At 36.2% G+C, this 23,392-nt stretch overlaps 4 protein-coding genes and 1 pseudogene across 4 annotated transcripts; 3 read left to right on the top strand and 2 right to left on the bottom strand.

Moving 5' to 3' along the window:
* The first annotated feature begins 4,105 nt into the window (after positions 1-4,105).
* Positions 4,106-7,214, top strand: LOC115994060 (annotated as a pseudogene).
* Positions 7,215-8,273: 1,059 nt separating this feature from the next.
* On the top strand, positions 8,274-10,331 carry LOC115949659 (non-functional pseudokinase ZED1-like). The gene is made up of 2 exons (XM_031066948.1): positions 8,274-9,909; positions 10,181-10,331. Exons 1-2 carry the CDS (start codon positions 8,894-8,896, stop codon positions 10,263-10,265), a joined length of 1,101 nt encoding a protein of 366 aa, XP_030922808.1. The 5' UTR covers positions 8,274-8,893; the 3' UTR covers positions 10,266-10,331.
* A 2,470-nt stretch (positions 10,332-12,801) lies between these two features.
* On the top strand, positions 12,802-15,906 carry LOC115950244 (non-functional pseudokinase ZED1-like). The gene is made up of 3 exons (XM_031067474.1): positions 12,802-13,150; positions 15,114-15,230; positions 15,272-15,906. The coding sequence occupies exons 1-3, from the start codon at positions 12,802-12,804 to the stop codon at positions 15,904-15,906; spliced, it is 1,101 nt and encodes a 366-aa protein (XP_030923334.1).
* Positions 15,907-17,696: 1,790 nt separating this feature from the next.
* On the bottom strand, positions 17,697-18,707 carry LOC115950243. Its single transcript, XM_031067473.1, has 4 exons — positions 18,687-18,707; positions 18,464-18,527; positions 18,031-18,382; positions 17,697-17,925 (listed from the first exon to the last, which is right to left on the bottom strand). The coding sequence occupies exons 1-4, from the start codon at positions 18,705-18,707 to the stop codon at positions 17,697-17,699; spliced, it is 666 nt and encodes a 221-aa protein (XP_030923333.1).
* Positions 18,708-20,537: 1,830 nt separating this feature from the next.
* On the bottom strand, positions 20,538-22,443 carry LOC115995160 (cysteine desulfurase, mitochondrial). Its single transcript, XM_031119616.1, has one exon. It carries the CDS (start codon positions 22,282-22,284, stop codon positions 20,914-20,916), a length of 1,371 nt encoding a protein of 456 aa, XP_030975476.1. The 5' UTR covers positions 22,285-22,443; the 3' UTR covers positions 20,538-20,913.
* Between the last annotated feature and the right edge of the window lie 949 nt (positions 22,444-23,392).

Here is a 23,392-nt window from a genome sequence, read left to right as displayed (position 1 = left end):
AAAGCTGTGCTGAATTTTAGATCTGAAAATTCTGAAATCGTATTTCTCGATAAATCAAGCTGCTATCTAGCTATCTATCAAACTTTACATTAAGTCTTAATAGCAAGCTTTTATCGAGTTATCTGTTGAGACTTAATGAACAGTTTTTCTTCATTTGTTTATTGGACCAATCTTTATGTCTTTAATACTTGACTTGAACAACATGTTTTTTGAAGTAATAAACTCATCTTAGATCTACCCAATTACAAGTAAATTGTATTTTGCAAAAAGATTAAACAATTGCAACAAAATATGGCCTAACAAACTAAATAATTTTTTTTCAAATGGACACGGATCCATGACTTGAACTCCAAAATTAAAGAGAATGTTAATACAAAGGTTGAGAGAGACAGCTGAAAAGCTTGGGGGCAGAGTGAAAGAAATAGATTCAAATTCCCTCTCTCAAGTATTTTTTAGGTGTATATCAGCTAAAGCCAAAGCACAGCATTCTATTTGGCCCATCCCTTGGCCATGGAAAAAAGTAGTATGCCATATCCAACAAACAACAGCAACAAGTCATACCCTGCGATTCCCATTCCCCATCTGACGTAGATGGGGCATGAGGAATCATATTGCTGTGCAATCAGGTCGCCGTATAACAGCATCCGTCAGGGCATTTTCGTGGGTCCTCTGCCCTTTGATTACACAGATTATCCGTAAAAACTAAGCATGATGGGCAACAACACCAAAGGTCTTGGGACTGTGCGCCACTCCGCCAGTAGTTTTCTCTTAACTGTATGTACAGTGACCCATACAGCAGTTAGAATTAATGCCATGTATGCCGCTAGCTTCCAATTTACACTGAACACGAATCCAAGTCAACAGCCGCGAATTCTACACAAATTTTGGATTTTTATGGATTGTACGTAAATGAGTGTTGTCTATTTCATACAACCATACTACCAGACACGCCACTTTTGCACAAGTCTCAATTTTTGTACAAAAGTGGCATACTGGCATGTGTATATATGGTAGTGTATAAGTGTGTGCGTGTAAGAGGATTAGCCTTTATAAATGGGTTTACCTATCCTTCTGCATCAAATCATGAGCCTTCTTCTAATACATTGGGTAGGTCAAGAAAAGAAAAGAAAAGAAGAAACGAGTATCAAATGTTCAAAATTATTCATTTAATTTTATTTCAAATATAAATCGAGTTTGGGTTCATTATAAAACTAAATAATATGTTCAAGTTTTGTTAATTTCCTTATTGACCAGGCTAGAACTTTTTCACAAATACTTAATTAACTTATTTTGGTTAGAAAAATTTTTGTTTGCAGGTGTTTGAGTGGTTGTTTTTGAACCAAAATTAAAGTGAGATTCACATTTTCTTTTAGTTAGGTCCAAGATAGAATGTGTTTTTCCTCTGTGACATTTTATCCAAGTGAGCTTCTACCATTCACACTACCCACCTAGGCTGAGTTGGCCCTAGTCTATTTGGTTACACATACCTTTTGTTTTAAAAAATTTACCATTTTAAAATTCTTTATAATTGAAATTATATTATTTGAGTTAATGAGATCAAACAATTTTCTCTTATGAACTTAAAAAAATTAGGTTTACTAACTTGTATGGTTAAAAATTATATGTAATTTTTACCATGAAATTATTTATATTCTCATTAAATTACAAATAATAATCTAATATCTTATGAACTTATTTATAGATTAATACAATACAATTTTTTTTTTTTTTTGAAACAATACAATTTAAGTTCTAGTCTATATAAGTATATAGATTTTGATAATTTGATAGTCATTGGGAGGGGGGAGGAGAGATTTGAACCATAAAAACGTCTTCATTGGGAATATCAAGAGATGTATAATACACACACACACACACACACTTAAATTGAGTCTCATGCTTATGAACAAATTATTATGTTTAAATTTGACTCGTTAAATAGTAAAGTTTATTGTGGGGGGTCCAAGGACCGAAGAGGAATAGATAAAGGAATGGTTTGCACAAATCAGTTTGAAGAGCTAAATAAGCTTCGAGGATTCCATTGACCCGAGGATGGAAGTAGAAGCATCAACATTTAGTATCTTATGAAGGACCATGGAGGGGGGAGAGAACCATAATGGGGGTAAAGGATGTGAGAGGAAGCTTCTTGAAATAGATAATTCCCACCTCCACATTGAATGCTTTACACCAACCATATCAGCTACATTAATGTGGAAATGACACATAAACAGTAACTTTACAACTAGTAGCCCTTTCACCTTCAGCAAAGTTTTGATAGGACAAGTATCCTAAGAAATGCCTTGAGGCATACAGGTGGAGGGTTAAGATGAAAGGAAGAAGGATATAAAAGGAAGAGAACATCCCAGAAAGAGGGAGGGATATTATTTTCTCTAAGAAACAGACAAAGAAGGAAGTGAACAGTGTATAATTTGGTCTAGAACTTGTAACACTTATAAATAAGAAACTAATATTTGGACTAACCTGAGGAGAGCATTACTTCCAATCACTACTTAAATTTCTCCTCTCTATCACTCTAATCTCTTCAGCTATATACTAGGACTCAGTTTAGAGTTGCACTTGAAGTATTTTTCTCACTCTCTTAGAAATTTTATTGTTTGGGCTTGGTATAAAGGGTAAGGTATCACTGTTCTTAGTGGGCTTGGGCCTTTATTTGCTAAGTACTTACATTTATACTTGGGCTTGAACTTTATTCATTTGATAAAAAAATGAATATATATAAACTCTATCCTAAACCGGTTCCAGTTGTTCATATATAAATAACTTGATTTAATTAAAATCCTAATATTGAACTATTATATTATCAATAAATTACAAATAATACTTTGATATTTTATGAACTTATAACAAACTTACACAATCCAATTTCAAGTCTATATTAGTATATTTCTATACGTATATACACATAAGTATATAATATTATATATGCTTAAACCGAATTTCATGCTCACAAGTTTGTTCAGGAACACATTATAATATTTGAGTTTAGTTTGTTTATTAGTCAAACCTAAACTAGGGCGTGACTCATTAACTAAATAAACAAAAATGTAAACAAGTTTTTCCTAAACCAAGTTCAAATTGTTCATAAACAACTCGATTTGATTACAATCCTAAGTGGGATAGTCGCAAAAAAATAGGATCATCTATTCCTAGAAAAAAAAACCCTTAAATAATTAAGGTATTCCTTAAATCCATAAAAAGAACTTTAAAATCCAGAGAGAGAGAGAGAGAGATTCTCTAAAATTTTAGTAATCAGCCTAGGGTGCTAACACTAATCTATAATAAAGAAGACCTTAGAAAACTCTAGTGTGTGTTAAGCACAAAATGTCTTGAAAAACAGCTAAGAAGGATAAAACATAAAATTATATAAATTAATTTTATAAATTCTAAGAAATGTCTTGAAAAACTGAGGAGACCAGCTTAGTATGACATCTAGATTGAAAATTATAACAAAAGGAAAGATGTTAAATTTGCTAAAACGGATACATAAAGGATAGAATCTGTCCCAAAGGCGATGTAAAGTCAATTGTGGACGATGAGTTTTGAGTCCGAGAAAGTCTAGTGCCACAGAAAAATGCACAACTTGTGCCACAACTCGCCACGCGGCGAGTTGTGGCACAAGTTGTGCATTGTGATTGTGGTACTAGACTTTCCCTTTGAGTCCTGCCGCAATTCCCTTCAATTCACCAAATTTTATGCAATTTCGTTACTGGTCTGGATGATTTTTAATTGTGTTTTTCACTTTTCAAATTTCCTACTGTTTGATCTATGATGATCTCTCCAGTCCATAAAAGCCAATAGTTCTACATCACATATATAAGAGATCTGCTGATTAGCTCTTGATTTATAGCATTTTTGGATTAAATCAGTTCTGCACTTATGTCAAGTTGCTTTAGAACCGACAGACTTTCCGCGTAGACAAAGCAGAATCCTTTAGAAAGTCAATAGAAGCCAACAAACTGCAAGAGGAACGCTTCACGTAATTTGGACAAACTTTCCTTGTGGCTTCGTGGACGGCAGAGGTGAAGGGGATTAAAGGTTGAGCCATATTCAAGCCAAACCTTGAGAGAGAGAAATTTTGTTTAGAATGGCTGGAAAGAAAAGAGACAAAGAAAGAGAGAGAGCGTTTCTTGATAATGGAAGCAAACTTCTTGAGAAGCTGATTGCCTCTTGTAATGGCAGGCCAATTCCTATCCGTAGCTACTCTTGTGAAGAACTCGAGCGGGCAACAAATAACTGCGATCCTAGCCATATTTTTCATAGAGATGGGAAATATGAATGGCAATGGTTCTTTTGAAGGCTGAATGATTTCCATTAAGAAGTGCGTACGACATATACAGTGCCGGCTCAAGGCCTAGGCAACTTAGGCCTAGGCCTAAGGCCCAACAATAAATAAAAAATTTCCCTACTAAAAAAAGGCCCCATTTTTCTTAGTAAAAATCCCAAAATTTTATAAAAATATAACATTTTTTAAATAATTGGTACTTTTTTTTAAAAGTGATGCAAAAGATACCACAAATTTTACTATAGATTTAACTCACATATCACCAATCACATAAAAAAAGTAATTCAAACACAAATAAATTAAGTTGTTAAAATTCATTAATTACAATCATAATCACATTTATTGTGAATATTTTGTAGTATTTTTAGTATTTTTCTTTTTCATTTCTAACAAGGCTTTTAAAATAGGAGACCAATAAAAATTTAATCCAATTGAAACCCTAAGATGTTTCAAATAAAATGCTGCAAATGTGATAAATCATCAATGATGACTAATCTCCTACTAAGCCACACACCAAATAATATCTATCTATCTCTTTCTCTTAAAAAGAATATATAAAATTAAAATTTAGATTACAACTATACTTAACTATGCATAATCATATATCCAAGTTAAAGTAAGTTCCTTTTGATTCAACTATAATATTCAATCTTTTATATGAAATTAACCTTAGTTTAACTAGTATTATTCATCAATTTCTGTATTTACATCAAATTAGTCTTAATTTAATTAGCATTATATAATTTTATTTAATTAATGTTTACATATAAAAAGGCCCCATATAAAATTTTTGCTTTAGGCCCCAAATTTTGTTGGGTCGACCCTGGACATATAGACGTTTTATTTGAGAGGTTTTCACTGATATAGCTGTTTCTGCAAAGATGAGCACTCACAATAATGTTCTAAAGCTCATAGGGTGCACTATACTTAACTATGCATAATCATATATCCAAGTTAAAGTAAGTTCCTTTTGATTCAACTATAATATTCAATCTTTTATATGAAATTAACCTTAGTTTAACTAGTATTATTCATCAATTTCTGTATTTACATCAAATTAGTCTTAATTTAATTAGCATTATATAATTTTATTTAATTAATGTTTACATATAAAAAGGCCCCATATAAAATTTTTGCTTTAGGCCCCAAATTTTGTTGGGTCGACCCTGGACATATAGACGTTTTATTTGAGAGGTTTTCACTGATATAGCTGTTTCTGCAAAGATGAGCACTCACAATAATGTTCTAAAGCTCATAGGGTGCTGTCTCGAGACTCAAATTCCCATTTCAGTGTATGAATCTGCTGCAAATGGATCACTTTCAGGTCGATTTAATGTTACTAGTGATCATGATGGTGCACAACATCAACGTAAGCCCCTGTCATGGCAGAGCAGGTTAAAGATTGCAAGGGAAATTGCTCATGCAATTTTGTGTCTCTACACTGCGTTCTCAAGACCTATTGTCCAAAGGGACATAAAACCAGGAAATGTCTTCCTAGACCAACATGATGTTGCCAAACTAACTGAATTTTCATTGTCCATATCGATCCCCGAAGGTGAAACTCACGTAGAGGATGATGTTTGTGGAACTGTTTTGTTCTTATGCCCCAACTATGCGACTACAAGTTACATAACAGAGAAAGTCGACGTTTACAGCTTCGGATCGTTTCTATTAGAGCTTTTAACTGGACTGAAGTTGCATTACCTATAACGCACAGACTATTTTGATGTTGAGGATTTTAAAGATGACATAAAAAAATTTACCATAAATGAGCTTGTGGATGCTGCAATCCTTGTAGGGGAAGGAGGATCTGTCGGAAATATTACAGAAAGTAATAATGGAAGAATAAGATTAATGGAAAAGACAAAAGAAAATAGATAACTTGGAGACACTATATCATTTTCGTTAGACAATATTTACCTCTCACATTTTTGTTACTAAAGGGTTATCGCAAATTTGTCTCCATGATACAACCAAATTATTGGGTTCTACAAATAGCAATTCTGGAGAATGACCACAGGATTTCTTGTGTTTCTCTCCAACTTTTAATTTTGTGAAATTAGTTTTTCAAGAGAACATAAGCCTCTATTTATACCCATAGGGTTATGTTTCATGAAAAGGCATGTTGGAAATATTACACAAAATAATAATGGAAGATTAAGATTAACGGAAAAGACAAAAGAAAATAGATAACTTAGAGGCATTATATCGTTTTCCTTAGACAATATTTGCCCTTCACACTTTTATTGCTAAAGGGTTATCGTAAATTTGTCTCCAGGATACAACCAAGTTATTGGGTTCTACAGATAGCAATTCTGGAGAATGACCACAGGATTTCTTGTGTTTCTCTCAAACTTTTGATTTTGTGAAATTAGTTTTTCAAGAGAACATAAGCCTCTATTTATACCCATAGGGTTATGTTTCATGAAAATGCATGTATGGAGAGTTAGTTATTTCATGAAACCTCGTTATGTTTCATGAAAAGGCACGTATGGAGAGTTAGTTACTTTTTCATAAAACAGTTAACAAAGATTGAAACCTCATTATGTTTCATGAAAAGGCATGTGTGGAGAATTAATTACTTTTTCATAAAGCGTTTAACAAAGATTGAAACCTCTTCAATCTTTCTCAATAGTCACCAGAAAATTCTAGAAAATTCAAATTTCAAATTTTCACTTAGAAAATTCCAAAACTTGAATTTTCACTTTATGAAACCATATTCTCCAAATTCAACTATCATTATTACAACATATTCTTGTATATACCTATATATACAACAGGATCTATGTTACAACAATTACAATGTGTGTTACAACTTGCCCTTATTTGCAGAGAAAAGGATCCGAAGATGAGGCCAACCATGGTTGATGTTACAAAAGAACTCAGAAAAATTGAGAGGTTCATCCTATGATTATTCTACCACTTTCCTCAATCCAAGTTCCTTTGCAAAGAATCTATCCTTGAATAAACCTTCAAATTTGCATAATTAAGGAAACAATCAAGTATCTCTATTGTTTTACATTTATGGGAATTAAGCCTGCTAAAGTTCCCAAATAAATAAGAGAGCTGAATAAAATACTTAGGTTGCCCCATCTAATTGATAGATTTTCCTTCTTTCTTTCTTTTTCTTTCTTTTTTTCTGGGTGGGGGAATGGGTTTGATAGTTACAATGGGAGAGAGAAAATTTAAACCTTAGATATCTCCGTTAGAAATACTAATAGATGTAAGTTAAGTTACAACTCTTGGACCTTAGCCTCTATTAATAACTTTTTAATCTAGAGGTGTGTATACTATTTTTTCCGAATGGATTGGTTCTCTAATGCCCAATTTTCTACTACCTTCCCTCAACTTGGAAAGAAAATGATTGTAATAGTTTAGGGACCAAAGTCATGTAAAAATGATGAAAACAATATTTTTATCTTCTACTAGTGCTTTTTACTTGCCCAATTTGTTATTATGCTGATTTTTGTTCTACCTCACTCATGTTCTAATATGTGGAGGCATATTTTCATTAAAAAAAATGTGGAGGCATATGAACAGAGTTTAGTGCACCATGAGATCTGCAAACCAGTTCTTTATAAACGTAGCATTTTCAACTTAATTCTAGAAGCGACAGACCTTCTGCGTTGAAGATTGTTGAGGGTTTTGGTATAACAATGGGCCAACACCAATTTAGCAAAGAATTTCGGCCCCCAAATTATTTTTTTCTTCCTATTTGTTGTGTGAAACAAGCTCTCATGTGAAAGGAAGAACCCAACAAAGGGATAATTAGAAGGCGTGGATAAGTAGATTGAAAGGCAAAGGAGTCATTTTGCACTAATCTTGGGCTCATCCAAGTTCTCTCTGATGGGCTTGGAACATAAGGGAAACCTTTGAGCCCATGTTAACTTACCTGATACTCAATATAATTCATAGACATGCCACCCACAATTTCAGGTTCATTACTCGGAGCAAGCAATGCTAAATATCTAGCAGATACAGCAAACTCCTCTCTCATCAGACATCACCACATACATTCAAAACCAAGCCTCCAAGTATGAAGTATCTACATGAGTTTTTGGGTGCACTAAAAGGAGATCACCCTTTTCTCCTTCATCATATAATACTCTCATTTTCCCTTTTCCTTTGAAATTAACACCCAAGTTTAGAGAGTTGGCTGCAAGTTTTTCCTCTATTTTTCAGGTTTGTTGTGTCTAGCACATTGTCAAGACACACCCCTAGGCCCTAGCCTTCCTCATCATTCATGTGGAAGTGAGTTATGGATTCTGCTCCCTGAACTAAATTCGGGTCAACGAGAAAAGCCGTATTAAGTTCAAATAAGTGGTGAATCGGAAAAGATCCCAAACAAATATCAACATGCCATTGTCGCCCAAAAATTGGCTATTGATCCTCAAAAGTCAAAAGCAATCCTCTAGAAAGTCAAGTCTAGCAAATTGCAGCAGAAAAGTCAACTAGACGAAATTTCATTGTAGCTTCGTGGAAACTTAGGTGGGAATTAAATTTGGGGCCACATTCAAGGAGAGAGATTTTTGTTTTGTTAAAAATCAACTCTGCCAAAGACACCGAAAATTTCAACAAAAAAGAGAGAGAATGAGTTTCATATTCATGGCCAGAAAAAAAAGAAACATAGAAAGAGAGAGAGCGTTTCTTGAAAATGGAAGCATGGTACTGGAGAAGCTAATTGTCTCTTGTAATGGCAGACCTACTCCTATCCGTAGTTTCTCTTGTGAAGAAATTGAGAGGGCAACAAATAACTATGATCCTTGCCGAATCTTTCATAGAGATTTGTTGTATGAATGGTACAATGGTTCTTTTGAAGGCCGAATGGTTTCCATTAAGAAGTACATAAAAAAATTCGAGGAAGCTGTCTTCACCGATATAGCTATTTCTGCAAAGATGAGCCCTCACAATAATGTTCTAAGGCTCATAGGGTGCTGTCTCGAGACTCAAATTCCCACTTTAGTGTATGAATCTGCAGCAAATGGATCGCTTGCTTATCGATGGGGGGTATCCAATTCTAGTCTTAATGGAGAACAACAACAGCGTGAGCCCATGGCATGGCAGAGCAAGTTAAAGATTGCTAGAGAAATTGCTCATGCAATTGCTTATCTCCACACTGCGTTCTCAAGACCCATCATTCACAGGGACATTAAACAGGGAAATATCTTTTTAGACGAACATGATGTTGCCAAACTAACTGATTTTTCAGAGTCGATATCAATCCCCGAAGGTGAAACTCACATAGTAGATAGGCATGTGATTGGGTCTCGTGGGTTTGTATGCCCCCATTATGCTACCACGCTCCGTATAACGGAGAAAATTGATGTCTTCAGCTTCGGATCATTTCTATTAGAGCTTACAACTGGACAGAGGATATATCATCTAGCAAAAACAGCCGATGATGAAGGTGTGGAATTAGAAGATTACATAGAAAACGTAACTATAAATGAGATTGTGAATTTAGCAATCCAGGCAGGGCAAAGAGGAGCTGTTGTGGAGCAACAAGCACAAGCTGCTGTGAAGCTTGCCCTCCTATGCAGAGAAAAGGATCCGGAGATAAGGCCAAATATGGTTGACGTTACAAAAGAACTTAGAAAGATTGAGAGGTTGGTCCTATGATCATTCTGTCACTTGTTCCATCCAAGTTCCTTTATAAACATCAATTATCAAATATGTGTCTATTCTCACCGTCTTTCTGTATTTCTGTATTTCGCTGGTTGAAAGGTGTGTATGTAAAATTGAATAATGAATCGTTTCTATTCAAGCGCAGAAGTTGCATTAACTATTACGCACAGACTATTTTGATGTTCAGGATTTTGAAGACGACTTAATTTTTTTTACCCATAAATGAGCCTGTGGATCTTGCAATCCTTGTAGGGGAAGGAGGATCTGTTGTGTGGCAACAACTACAAGCTGTATTACAGCTTGCCCACATATGCAGAGAAAAGTATCCGGAGATTAGGCCAGATACGTTTGATATTACAAAAGAACTCAGAAAAAATTGAGAGGTTCATCCCACTTCCTCCATCCAAGTTCCTTTGTAAAGAATCTATCCTTGAATAAACCTTCAAATTCTATAGTTGAAATTATATTATTTGAGTTTATTAGAATGCATCTTTTTATTTCTAAACTTACAAAAATTAGATTTGCCAACTTTTTATTACTACACCACACTATAGACTATTTATATTTTATCAATAAATTACAAATAATAACTTGATATCTTATGAGCTTATTTATAAACTTGCACAACTCAATATCAAGTTCTTATAAGTATATTTTTGTACGTATAGAAATATAATATTATATATACTAAAATTGAGTACTCTCGAACTTGTTCACAAACACATTATAATATATGAGTTCAGTTTATCAAGCCTAAATTTTAGACTTGAACTTGGCTCAGTTACTAAATAAACATATGTAAATAAGCTTTGTCATGAAGCAAGTTCAAACTATTCATAAACAACTTAGTTCATTTACAGCTCTAAGTGAGATAATCACAAAAAGTAGGCATGTCTATTATGAAAATTAAAGAAAAAAAAAATCTCTAAATTACTTGAGGGTTCCTTGAATCCCTAAGAATAACTCTAAAAGGTTCCTCACAAGCTCTCACTATAACACCATCTCTGCCGGTAAAATGCTAACAGATGTAGGGAAATTATCAGCAATTGTTAAAGCCCAAAATCATTATCTCTGCTACCAAAGCATCACAATTCTTACGAAAACTGCAGAAGTACTAAACATTTGATAGATATTTCTGTGCTGCATTTCTGTAGTTGGATGCGATGTACCATTGGTGTTTTCTCATTTTGTTGGTGATATTTTACCATAATTTTCCTATGTTATATGACTTTTAGTCCTTTCTGTTGGATATAGCCTCTTTCTCTGGAATTTGTTTTCCTCCTCCCTTTGTCCTAGGTGAAGTTTTACATCAAGGGCCAATTTGTTGGATTGCTGTAGAAATCAGAAGAGCCAAGACCCTTTCGTTTTGAAGCTTGCTGGACAAGGGATAAATCCAGCTACTATGTGGTGGATGAAACTTGGGAGGAATAAGGGATCTGGGGTCTGAATGTTTTAAATAGGTCAAGAAAATTCAGAATACAAAAGCAGAGCTTTGAAAGTGGAACAAGAGTCATTTTGTAAGGTGCAGGAGTAGGACTAAGGAAATAGAGAAGCAAATTAAGGAAGTCCAAGGCAGAGACACAAAGAACAAACAAAGTAGAATCTAGAATTAGAAGCTGGTCTCTTCCTAGAGCTGGAAGAGTGGTTGTCTAGAGAGGAAGCAGTATGGAAGAAGAAGTCAAGGGACTTATGGCTACAAGGAGGAGACATAAATACTAGGCTTTTCCACTCCTCCACCTTAATAATAAAAAGAAGAAAATATTTCTCCCAAGTCAATCTAGAGAAAGGAAGTTGGATAAGCGAAAGAAAAGAAATGTACTCTAAGAAGAGTTTTAAAGAGTTGTATCAATTGGTCAATCTAGTTATTTATGAAGACTTGAACAACCTAGCTAATTTCACCTTGCATCACCGAGGAAGAAAATGAAGAGCTAAGCAAGCTGCCAACTCCGGAAGAGATTAGATTAGCTCTTTTTGAGATGCAATCCCTAAAAACCCCTGAAGTTGATGGAATGTATGAAATATAGAAATTGCTTAGGAAATTGTCCATTTTTTCAATTCCACGAAAGGAAAGAAAGGTATGGTTGGATTAAAGCTAGATATTCAGAAAGCATATGATAAAACGGACTGGGATCTTAATATGGCAATTTTGAAGCATTTGACTTCAATGAGATATTCATAAACTGGATTCACTGGTGCATTTCAACCGTCAACTGTCAAGTACACATTATTGCTCAATGGTAGTTGTTTTTAAAGTTTGACCCCATCTTGCTGTACATGTTCATCTTATGTAAAGAAGTCCTCTCTAGGTTGATTAATAGGGCTTTACAAGAAGGAAGTGTCAAGGAGGTTAGCATTGCCCGGCATGTTTTGCAATTACTCACATACTATATAGTTTATGCTAATGATGAATTACTCTTTTGGGGAGCAAAAAAGGCAGAGTTTGTCCCAACTGATCTCTTGTATAAACACTTATCGTGCTTGTTCTGGAAAAAACGTGAGCCTGGAGAAGTCAGGGTGCTTCTTCTCTAATGGCGTGCACAATTAGTTCAAGAAGAGCTTAAAATGCAAGTATGACCTGAGACAACTCTCAACTCAAAATACTTATTAGGGCTGCCACTGCCACTATTCATTACTAAAAACAAAAAATTAAGTCTTTCAGCTAACTAAAAGAAAACTAAAATGTTAAGGATATCAAAATATCACTATTAGCGACATTGAGGACAATTTTGACATATAGGACAAATGTTAGGGACCAAAAGTGTAATAGGATGTTGGTGATCGACTTTAGTTTATGAATCTGCTGCGAATGGATTGCTTGGTGATTGACTTTATGTCTCTGGTCATGATGGTGAACAACAACATGAGCCAATGACATGGCAGAGCAAGTTAAAGATTGTAAGGGAAATTGCTCATGCAATTCCTATCTCCACACTGCGTTCTCAAGACCCATCATCCACAGGAACATACAACTGGAAAACATCTTTTTAGACCAGAACAATGTTGCCAAACTAACCGAATTTTCACTGTCCATATCCATCCCCAAAGGTGAAACTCATGCAGTAGTTGACTACCTGGGTGGGACTGCTAAGTTCATATGCCCCAAATATTTTAGCACATTCCATGTAATGGAGATAGTTGACGTCTACAGCTTCAGATCATTTCTATTAGAGCTTTTAACTGGAAGGAGGTTAGGTCATCTAGCACAAACAGCCAAAGATGAAGGTGCGGATTTAGTAGAACATAAAAAACCTTGCTATAAATGAGATTGTAAAACCAGCAATCCTGGCAGGAGGAGGAGGAGCTGGTGTGGAGCAACAAGTACAAGCTGTGTTACAGCTTGCCCTCATATGCAGAGATAAGGCCAAATATGATTGACGTTACAAAAGAACTCAGAAACATTGAGAGATTCATCCCATGATTATTCTCCCCCAAATAGGCCAAATGTATCATTCAAGTCGGTGAAATTTATGGAAACACAGAAAATCCAATCTTAATTCTTTAAAATGATGACATGATTTAATAAAGTTCATGATGGCAATAAAAGTTTTGTATTTATTTTGATTAGTCTGATTTGCACACCGTCTTTGCATATTTCACATACCTCTCATTTGTATGGTTAACTATTAATTCAAATTCAACGATCTAGATGAAAGGAGTGAACAAAAAATGTATTGAATAATGTATAAGTGGCTTTGATTTCTTTTTTCTCATCCCTGCATGCGAAAGCAACTCTTCCCACCCCCTGCCCCCCACCCACCCACCAGAAAAAGGAACTGATCATCTGTCATTAATCAATTTGAAGAGATTCTACCAGAATTTACATATAGGAATCAAATTCTAGACTGCTTTTTACCCACTCATATATAAACTTAAAAGCTGACCCATTGAAGTAGAATCTACAAAGAATATTAGACAATAAACATATATAACGCTCACTTCTATTCAAGATAATATATTCTTCATAGGTGAGTTTCAGTCCTGCTAACACGAATACTAGAAAAGACTTCATATGCGCAATCAACTTGTATGATACTTTACCAAAGAAATATACCATAACTGAGATTTAACGTGAAGTTCTACAAGCACATTTCCTAGAATGTTCTTTCCACCCTAAGTTGAACCTTTTTCTCATAAAGTGGGGTTTGCAGCATTTGCTGGAGTATAATTAGCAATGAATCATGGAGCAGTACTATAGGGCTTACACAGGACTGACTATGTGGATCCTAGGGCCCGAGGTTCACTCTGTTCAAATGGCCCATGATAACAAATGTAAGGATGAATAAATAAGAGAGCTGAATAAAATACTTAGCTTGCCCCATCTAATTGATAGTTTTTCCTTCTTCTTTTTCTTTTTTTGGGGTGGGGGAATGGGTTTGATAGTTACAATGAGAGAGAGAAAATTTAAACCTTCAATGTCTCCGTTAGAAATACTAACAGATGTGAGTTAAGTTACAAGACTCTTGACTTCTGTTAATAACTTTTTAATCTAGAGGTGTGTATACTCTTTTTTCCAAATGGATTGGTTCTCTAATGCCCAATTTTCTACTACCTTCCCTCAACTTTGAAAGAAAATGATTGTAATATGTTTCAAGCAAAGGATTCCTTGATGTTTTATTTAGTTATTTCTTTTGATTGTTTGATAGTTGGCCATGTGAGTTTTGATTGTTGGGAAATTGTGAGAAAGGAAATAAAAGGGAATTGACATATTTTGATATTTTATTTATTTTTTTTAAATATTTTGGTCCATATTATATTAAGTGACTTTTTTATACTTGCCTTGCCTTTTATTACAAAATGAAGAATAAAAAGACAAAAAAGAATCTCTGAGAGAGATTTAGGCGTGATATGAATATGTGAATATATTTCATGTAGAGAATAAGAATCAGATGAGATGAGGAATTGAGGTGATTGGTTGATTGAATCTTTGTTTTTTTTGTTTGCTTTCTTTGCTTTTTTTTGTTTAAAAAAGTAATGGCACCTATAGATCCTAGGCATAGAAAGAGAGAGAGCGTTTCTTGAAAATGGAAGCAGGGTACTGGAGAAGCTGATTGTCTCTTGTAATGGCAGACCTACTCCTATCCGTAGGTCTCTTGTGAAGAAATTGAGAGGACAACAAATAACTATGATCCTTGCCGAATCTTTCATAGAGATTTGTTGTATGAATGGTACAATGGTTCTTTTGAAGGCCGAATGGTTTCCATTAAGAAGTACTTAAAAAATTTCGAGGAAACTGTCTTCACTGATATAGCTATTTCTGCAAAGATGAGCCCTCGCAATAATGTTCTAAGGCTCATAGGGTGCTGTCTCTAGACTCAAATTCCCACTTTAGTGTATAATCTGCAGCAAATGGATCGCTTGCTGATCGATTGGAGGTATCCAATTCTAGTCTTAATGGAGAACAACAACAACGTGAGTCCATGGCATGGCAGAGCAAGTTAAAGATTGCTAGAGAAATTGCTCATGCAATTGTATCTCCACACTGCGTTCTCAAGACCATCATTCACAGGGACATTAAACAGGGAAATATCTTTTTAGACGAACATGATGTTGCCAAACTAACTGATTTTTCAGAGTCGATATCAATCCCCGACGATGAAATTCACGTAGTAGATAAGCACGTGATTGGGACTCTTGGGTTTGTATGCCCCTATTATGGTACCACGTGCCGTATAACAGAGAAAATTGATGTCTTCAGCTTCGGATCATTTCTATTAGAGCTTACAACTGGACAGAGGATATATCATCTAGTAGAAACAGCCGATGATGAAGGTGTGGAATTAGAAGATTACATAGAAAACGTAACTATAAATGAGATTGTGAATCTAGCAATCCAGGCAAGGGAAAGAGGAGCTGTTGTGGAGCAACAAGCACAAGCTGTGAAGCTTGCCCTCCTATGCAGAGAAAAGGATCCGGAGATAAGGCCAAATATGGTCTACGTTACAAAAGAACCCAGAATGATTGAGAGGTTGGTCCTATGAGCATTCTGTCACTTTTCCATCCAAGTTCCTTTATAAACATCAATTATCAAATGTGTATATTCTCACCGTCTTTCTGTATTTCCATATTTCGCTAGATGAAAGGTGTGTAGAAAAGATGTAAAATTGAATAATGAATCGATTCTGTTAGAGCTTTTAACTGGACACAAGTTGCATTATCAATTACGCAGAGACTATTTTGATGTTGAGGATTTTGAAGATGACTCAAAATTTTTTTTTTACCATAAATGAGGATCTGTTGTGTGGCAACAACTATAAGCTGTATTACAGCTTGCCCACATATGCAGAGAAAAGTATCTGGAGATCAGGCCGAATATGGTTGATATTACAAAAGAACTCAGAAAAATTGAGAGGTTCATCCCACTTCCTCCATCCAAGTTCCTTTGTAAAGAATCCATCCTTGAATAAACCTTCAAATTCTATAGTTGAAATTATATTATTTGAGTTTATTGAATGAATCTTTTTATTTCTAAACTTATAAAAATTAGATTTACCAACTTTTTATTACTACACCACACCATAGACTATATATATTTGATTGATAAATTACAAATAATAACCTGATATCTTCTAAGCTTATTTATAAACTTGCACAATTCAATATCAAGTTCTTATAAGTATATTTTTGTACGTATAGAAATATAATATTATATATACTAAAATTGAGTACTCTCGAACTTGTTCACAAACACATTATAATATATGAGTTCAGTTTATCAAGCCTAGATTTAGACTAGAACTTTTTGATAAGTAAAAGTTTATTGATCTCAAAAAAAAATGGAACGCCCTAGTACACAGGGAGTGTACAAGGGGTCAAACAATCAAGAACAAAAATTACAAGAATCTAAGAAATCAAGAAAGGATGAAAAGGATTGGTTCCGCAATGCAGCCAACCAATCCATTAATGTTCTAAAGAAAAATAGCTTCAAGTCTGATATTGATCTCTCCTTATCTTCAAAGTATCGACTATTTCTGTCCCTCCAAAGGCACCACAATAAGCAATGGGGAACCATAAGCCATATATACCCATTTCAATGACGGCCAAAACTACCTTGCCAACATGCTAGAAGCCCCACTACATATTGCGGCATAACCCAACTCACTCCAAACAACCCGAACACCATAGCCCACATATCCATTGCAACCGGACATTGAAGAAAAAGATGATCAACCGATTCTTCATTACACTTGCACATGTAGCACCAGTCTAATATCCAAACCTTCCTTCTTCGTAAATTGTCAATCGTTAAGCATTTACCTAAAGCAACAGTCCAAACAAAGAAAGCTACTCGAGAAGGAATCTTCTGCTTCCAAATGTTTTTCCAAGGAAAACAATAGTCATTAGGACCCACTAAGAGATTGTAATAATCCCTAACCGTGAAGCCCTTCTCTCTAACAGATTTCCAGCACATTTTATCCTCACCAAGCCCTCTAACTGACGCACCATATATGGTATCTATGAAACTGGCTAGTGCCTCTAGTTCCCAAGCATGCACACCCCTAAAGAAACTTACATCCCAAAACAAGATTCCGTTATCAAACTTCATAACCTCAGCCACACTAACCTCTTGATCTCGGCAGAATCTAAACAATTCAGGATAGCTAACTATAAGAGAAGTTTCACCACACCAACGGTCTTGCCAAAATTTCACCCTAGACCCGTCCCCAATATCATATAGAATGTGGCAAGAGAAAGTAGGCCATCCCCGACTAATATTTTTCCACAAGCCAACACTATATGGACCATTAGTAGGCCTAGTACACCAACTACCCTATTCACAACCATATTTCACGGCTATCATTTGCCTCCAAAGAGCATCCCTCTCCATCCCAAATCTCCATAGCCACTTCCCAAGCAGAGCTTCATTAAAAAGTCTTACCTTTCTTATCCCCAAACCACCCGAAGCAATGGGAGTGCAAACAGTAGACCATTTGACCAAATGGAATTTTGATTCATCACCAATGCCACCCCATAAAAAATCCCTCTGAAGTTTCTCAATTCTGTTAGCCACAGAAGCAGGAATAGAAAATAAAGATAGAAAATATGTGGGTAAGTTAAATAGAGTGCTTTTAATTAAAGTGACTCTACCTCCCTTGGATAAGTACAAACATTTCCATCCTGCTAATCTCCGTTCTATCTTCTCCAAAATTGGGTTCCAAATTAACTTATCCTTACATTTAGCTCCCATAGGAAGTCCTAAATATTTCATTGGAAGGGTACCTTGTTTACAACCAAGGAGATTCAACAATAAGTCAAGATTATGCACCATACCAATAGGAACCAGCTCTGACTTGCCCAAATTTATCTTCAGACCAGAAACCACCTCAAACCAAATGAGAATCATACAGAGAAACAAAACCTGATCCAAATCAGCATCACAAAAAATTAAAGTGTCGTCCGCAAAGAGCAAATGGGAAACCTCCAAAGATCTTCCCTCTAAACGACCCACATCAAAGCCTGACATGTGAAGCAAGTTCAAACTATTCATAAACAACTTAATTCATTTACAACTCTAAGTGATGTAAGTACCAAACTTACGCAAGTACCAAACTTTCGTAAGTACAACAGAATTCTGCTCCATTAACATCCATTTACAGCGCTCCTATTGGATATAAGTACCAAACTTATGCAAGTACAACAGAATTCTGCTCCAAAGAGCCTACACTCTGTAGTTAAAAACCTTTTAATGCTAATGTATTGTTGACCTGTTTGAATTAAGACTAATCCCTACTCTAATACAGGGCCATGTATGAGGACATACCTTTTGCACCCTGCCTTTCATTGTAGAGTTGCAACTTGCAACACTTTGAAAATGATATGATAAACAAGATATGACATTGTTAAGGCTGCATAAATAAATTAGAATCACCTAAAATCGTAACAATCACTCAGCGCCCAGTAATTTGAATCGTCATGGAATTAATCTTCAAGCTTGTCTCAAGGTGCTTCAATTTCACAGTGTTAATTGCAATCAAACTAAAAGCAACGTGAGTTTTCCAAGCTTCTATATACGAGACACATAATCACAGTAGACAACCAAAATTCAAATAATATCTGCAACTTTAATGTTGAAAAGCAAAAAGAGGCTGGAGTCTGCATACAAACTAGGTTTCTACTTTCCTGGAAATGTAGCCACAAATCAATACAAACTTAGCATCTGTGGTTTGCATCTCAATAATAATTCAAAACCCCAAGTGTGAGGGGCAATTGAGAAAGCAGTGATAACATGTTCTCCTTCCTCTCACAGGAAGAGGGAAGCACGATGCTTATATGGTAAATGCTGTTTCAATAGATAGGAATAAAACAACATGAACAAAAACAATTTCTTGTGCTGCATAAAAGTTTTTCCATTTAAAGGCCTTAGAAAACAGTCATCACAACATAGTACTAAATAATCGACTCTGAATAAACAAGCATTGGGCAGAAGATATAGGAGTCCACAAAAAGTTTGTTTCTCATTCAAACAACAATAAAGCCTTAAAAATATTGATGACCCTGCCACACATATAAAATAATTCCCTAACAGCCATTACTCTTTTAATCAATCAGGACAAATTACTCCTCTATTATTATTATTATTATTTTTTGATAAGTAACTGGCCCCCAAATTTCTAACCCCATTAATTTATTAAGATACTCAATATCATAGATTGCAAGCTCAAATTTTTCAACAACCAAAATTGCAAATGATTAGAACTTGAAGACAATTGCTAACATCATCTCAGCATCCCAAACAACCATGCTCAGCATTCATAGATTTTTTTTTTTTTTTTTTAATTTTTTTTATAAGTGATTAAGTTCATTGAAAAGAAATGAGAACAGCACAATGGAAAAAAGAACACAGGCAGTGTGCTGCAAAAACAACAGAATAACTAAACTAACTAGCAAGGATTTAGTTAACAATTTTTTAATGCAACGCATTGTTGACCCATTTGAATTAAGACTAATCCCTATCTAACACAGGTCATGATGGCATACCTTTTGCACCCTGCCTTTCATTGTGGCGTAGCAAAACTACCAAATGATACTATAAACATGATATGGCATTTACAATGCTATAAACTACCAAAATCACCTTTCCATTTTTTTTTATATAAAAAAATCCGTCACTAGGCACCCACAGTAACTAAAACTGCCATAGAAGTAGTTACAACAAAAATGGTATCAAAACCATATGCAAACTAAAATTTCTATACAATTGAGACCACATAAGGAAAAAATTCCTGAACTACAAACATCTATTGTCCAGCATCCTCAAAAATACTATGGTGTTAGTTCTAACCAAAAAAACAAAAGAAATACAAAGAAAACCTTTTTAAAAAGCATGCCCAAACATGTGTACATATAGACACACCTTTTTGTTATCAGCATACGCCTGCAAACACATTCAGATATCTTCATTCACTTGATGAGTGATCCAACATAACATAAACTTTCATTAGACCTAATATTTTGAAATTATAGTTCACTAATCAACGCTAGTACAACATGTCAATCATTAAATGGAGTGGCAAACAACTATTCAAGATAATCCAAAATAATCCTTAACCACACATATATCACAAGTAACTCGCAAGTAGTTTTGCAGAAAACACTGAGAAGGCCAATGAGGTAACAAAACAAATACTACATTATTACTGAAAATAAAAATAAATAAATAAATAAAGAAAGCATCCCCCAGTTTTTCTCATCATTATCAAATTTGCCCATTTCCAGACCAAGAGAACTCATAGAAGTCTACATCAATAGAAGGCAGATGCCATAGACAGCATCTATTTCCAAAACTTAATTATAAGAGTTGTTTTTCAAGGCATCTACATTATACAAGTAGTACGAAAACAAAACCTGGACAAACCCCATCAATTCTCCACCTAGTTGAGCAGCTCCAACTTACATGCCCATCTCCATTTTACATATAACCTGCAAATGCAACACAGACTCTTTTGCTTATCCAAATATACCATTCCAGCACTAGCACATAAATCCCATCAGTGTTGTGACCACTGAATATCCTTAATGTTAATCCCTTCTTTCACCATCTCATAAAGGGGACTCATTTCCCTCAACTTCTCCACCTGATGCACTGTGAGCTCAACCGCCCGGTCAATCTCAGCCTCAGTAGTAAACCTCCCAATCCCAAACCGAATCGACGTGTGAGCCATATCCTCATCAACACCCAATGCCCTCAACACATAGGAAGGCTCCAAGCTGGCACTAGTGCACGCACTACCACTCGACACTGCCACCTCCTTCAACCCCATCAACAAGCTCTCCCCTTCGACATAAGCAAACGAAAGATTCAAATTCCCAGCATACCTCCTCTCCTCACTCCCATTCACCACAACCCCATCTAACTTTTCCCTAACACCATTCAGCAATCGCTCTTGCAACGACTTAATTCGCTTTTCGTCATATTGCATTTCCATCTTAGCCAACTCACACGCAGCCCCCATCCCCACAACGAGTGGAGTCGGCACAGTCCCACTCCGAAGCCCTCTCTCTTGACCACCACCGTTCATTTGCGGCTCAACGCGAATCCTCGGCCTTCTTCTCAAGTACAAAGCGCCCACTCCTTTGGGACCGTAGATTTTATGGCCACTCAACGACATCAAGCTCACATTCCACTTCTCCACATCGACCGGAATCTTCCCCAACGCTTGGGCAGCGTCTGTATGGAACGGAACATTGAATTCCTTGCAAATTTGACCGATTTCCTCCATCGGTTGAATCACTCCAATCTCGTTATTAACAGCCATAACCGAAACAAGCCCCGTATCGGGCCGAATAGCGGATCGGAGCTGATCCAAATCGATTAGTCCGTCGGATTTCACCGGCAAGTAGGTGACTTCGAAGCCTTCCTGCTGGAGGTGACGGCAGGAATCGAGGACGCACTTGTGCTCGGTCTGCGTGGTGATGACGTGGCGCTTCTTGTCCTTGTAGAAGTGCAAGACTCCCTTGACTGAGATATTGTTGGACTCGGTGGCACCGGAGGTGAAGATAATTTCCTTTGGGGAAGCGCCGATGAGAGAAGCGACTTGGGAGCGAGCGGCTTCGACGGCGTTTTCGGATTCCCAGCCGAAGAGGTGGGTCCGGGAATGAGGGTTGCCGTAGCGAGAGATATAGAAAGGCAGCATAGCGTCGAGGACACGCGGGTCCACCGGTGACGTGGCTTGTACGTCCAGGTAAAGTGGTCTTCCAGAGATTTTGACTCCTTTCATTGTAATTCCTTCAGTGTCCTCGTGGTAATCGGCGGCTACGGCGGCGGCGGCGGCGGTGGAGAGGGGGCGGACGTGGTGAGTAGTGGTGAATTTTGATAATAGGGTTTGGCGGAGAGTGGAAGCGAGAAGCTTGGAGGCCATGGTGAAATTTGGATTTTTATTTTTTAATGTGTTGTTGCTTGGTGGTGTGATAAAGGGGTTTGGAGTTTTGAGTCTCTCAGATAGATATTTTATTAGTAGTAGTTTTTTTTTTTTTTTTTTTGGGAGGAAGAGGAAGAAGAGGAAAGGGATGAGAGAGTAAACAGGAGGTGAATGGTGTAACGGAAGGATTGGAATTAGGATTAGGGCTGGAAAGTGGTCACCGACTCGATGCTGACACGTGGCAGAACTAGAGCCATGAGTGCCTTAATTTTTAAAATTACGATTTACCACAAATACCCCCAATCAAACTTGAGCTAAAAAGGCAGATTTTGGTCATTTGAAGCTAAATCAAGTCATCAAACGTCTCACATCATCAAAACACAAAACAAAATCTATTTCTTATTATAACAACAAAGTTGAATCAGAACAAAGAAGAGGCCGTCGAGATTGACGAGGCCATCTTCTGAGACGAGCTAACCACATGTCCATATCACTGATGAAAGTAATGAAGTCATTCAATGCAACCAATAATGTCCCAAGCGGTTACAAGACCAGCTGTACAGACCGTTGGATACCTCATTAAGGCACACATTACTGAGCATGAGGCATTACCAAGAGAGACATTAAAGCCACATTAACAACCACAATGGCTAGGGGCTGTGGAAGCATATATAAAGCTCCCACAACACCAATACAAGGTACACAGACACACCAAAAAGCATTACTAGTTATTCGAATACTTTATTATTTTCAAAAATCTTTCTTATATTGACTTTGGCATCGGAGACATTGTGGCAAGCACCACACCAATGACCACCTTAAAGGAGCTATCCTACCATTTTCACGATGACACAAACGAATACTCAGCTCCATCTGGATGCACTCACAACAATTGACGAATCTGCACTTCATCAGTTTGGTGCCGTCTGTAGGGAACAACATTTTTTCGTACTCAGATTCAAAAGCGTAGTTTCCAATCAACTTCTACATTTAGATGGAGTCCAACTAGGATTCAGCAGTCTTAGCTCAGCAAGTCTAGGCTCTTGCGGCCATCGTTAAAGAGCTCACCAAACAGAATCAGGAAATGAGGCTACGGCTTCAACAGGAG

The sequence above is a fragment of the Quercus lobata genome, chromosome 6 (genome assembly GCF_001633185.2).
Source record: "Quercus lobata isolate SW786 chromosome 6, ValleyOak3.0 Primary Assembly, whole genome shotgun sequence".
Lineage (NCBI taxonomy): Eukaryota > Viridiplantae > Streptophyta > Magnoliopsida > Fagales > Fagaceae > Quercus > Quercus lobata.
This window is presented reverse-complemented; position numbering and strand designations above follow the sequence as displayed.

What these genes read in the sequence shown, in the direction of transcription:
- LOC115949659 (XM_031066948.1), top strand. Translation starts at nt 8,894, where the DNA reads ATGAGTTTCATATTCATGGCCAGAAAAAAAAGAAACATAGAAAGAGAG. An exon ending in GAACTTAGAAAGATTGAGAG is followed by an intron (nt 9,910 to 10,180) that starts GTTGGTCCTATG and finishes CAATCCTTGTAG; the next exon opens with GGGAAGGAGGATCTGTTGTG.
- LOC115950244 (XM_031067474.1), top strand. Translation starts at nt 12,802, where the DNA reads ATGGCAGAGCAAGTTAAAGATTGTAAGGGAAATTGCTCATGCAATTCC. An exon ending in ACAAACAGCCAAAGATGAAG is followed by an intron (nt 13,151 to 15,113) that starts GTGCGGATTTAG and finishes GTTCTTTTGAAG; the next exon opens with GCCGAATGGTTTCCATTAAG. An exon ending in TCTAAGGCTCATAGGGTGCT is followed by an intron (nt 15,231 to 15,271) that starts GTCTCTAGACTC and finishes TATAATCTGCAG; the next exon opens with CAAATGGATCGCTTGCTGAT.
- LOC115950243 (XM_031067473.1), bottom strand. Translation starts at nt 18,707, where the DNA reads ATGAAAGGCAGGGTGCAAAAG. An exon ending in TGAAAGGCAGGGTGCAAAAG is followed by an intron (nt 18,528 to 18,686) that starts GTATGTCCTCAT and finishes TATATCCAATAG; the next exon opens with GAGCGCTGTAAATGGATGTT. An exon ending in TACGAAAGTTTGGTACTTGC is followed by an intron (nt 18,383 to 18,463) that starts GTAAGTTTGGTA and finishes TTCACATGTCAG; the next exon opens with GCTTTGATGTGGGTCGTTTA.
- LOC115995160 (XM_031119616.1), bottom strand. Translation starts at nt 22,284, where the DNA reads ATGGCCTCCAAGCTTCTCGCTTCCACTCTCCGCCAAACCCTATTATCA.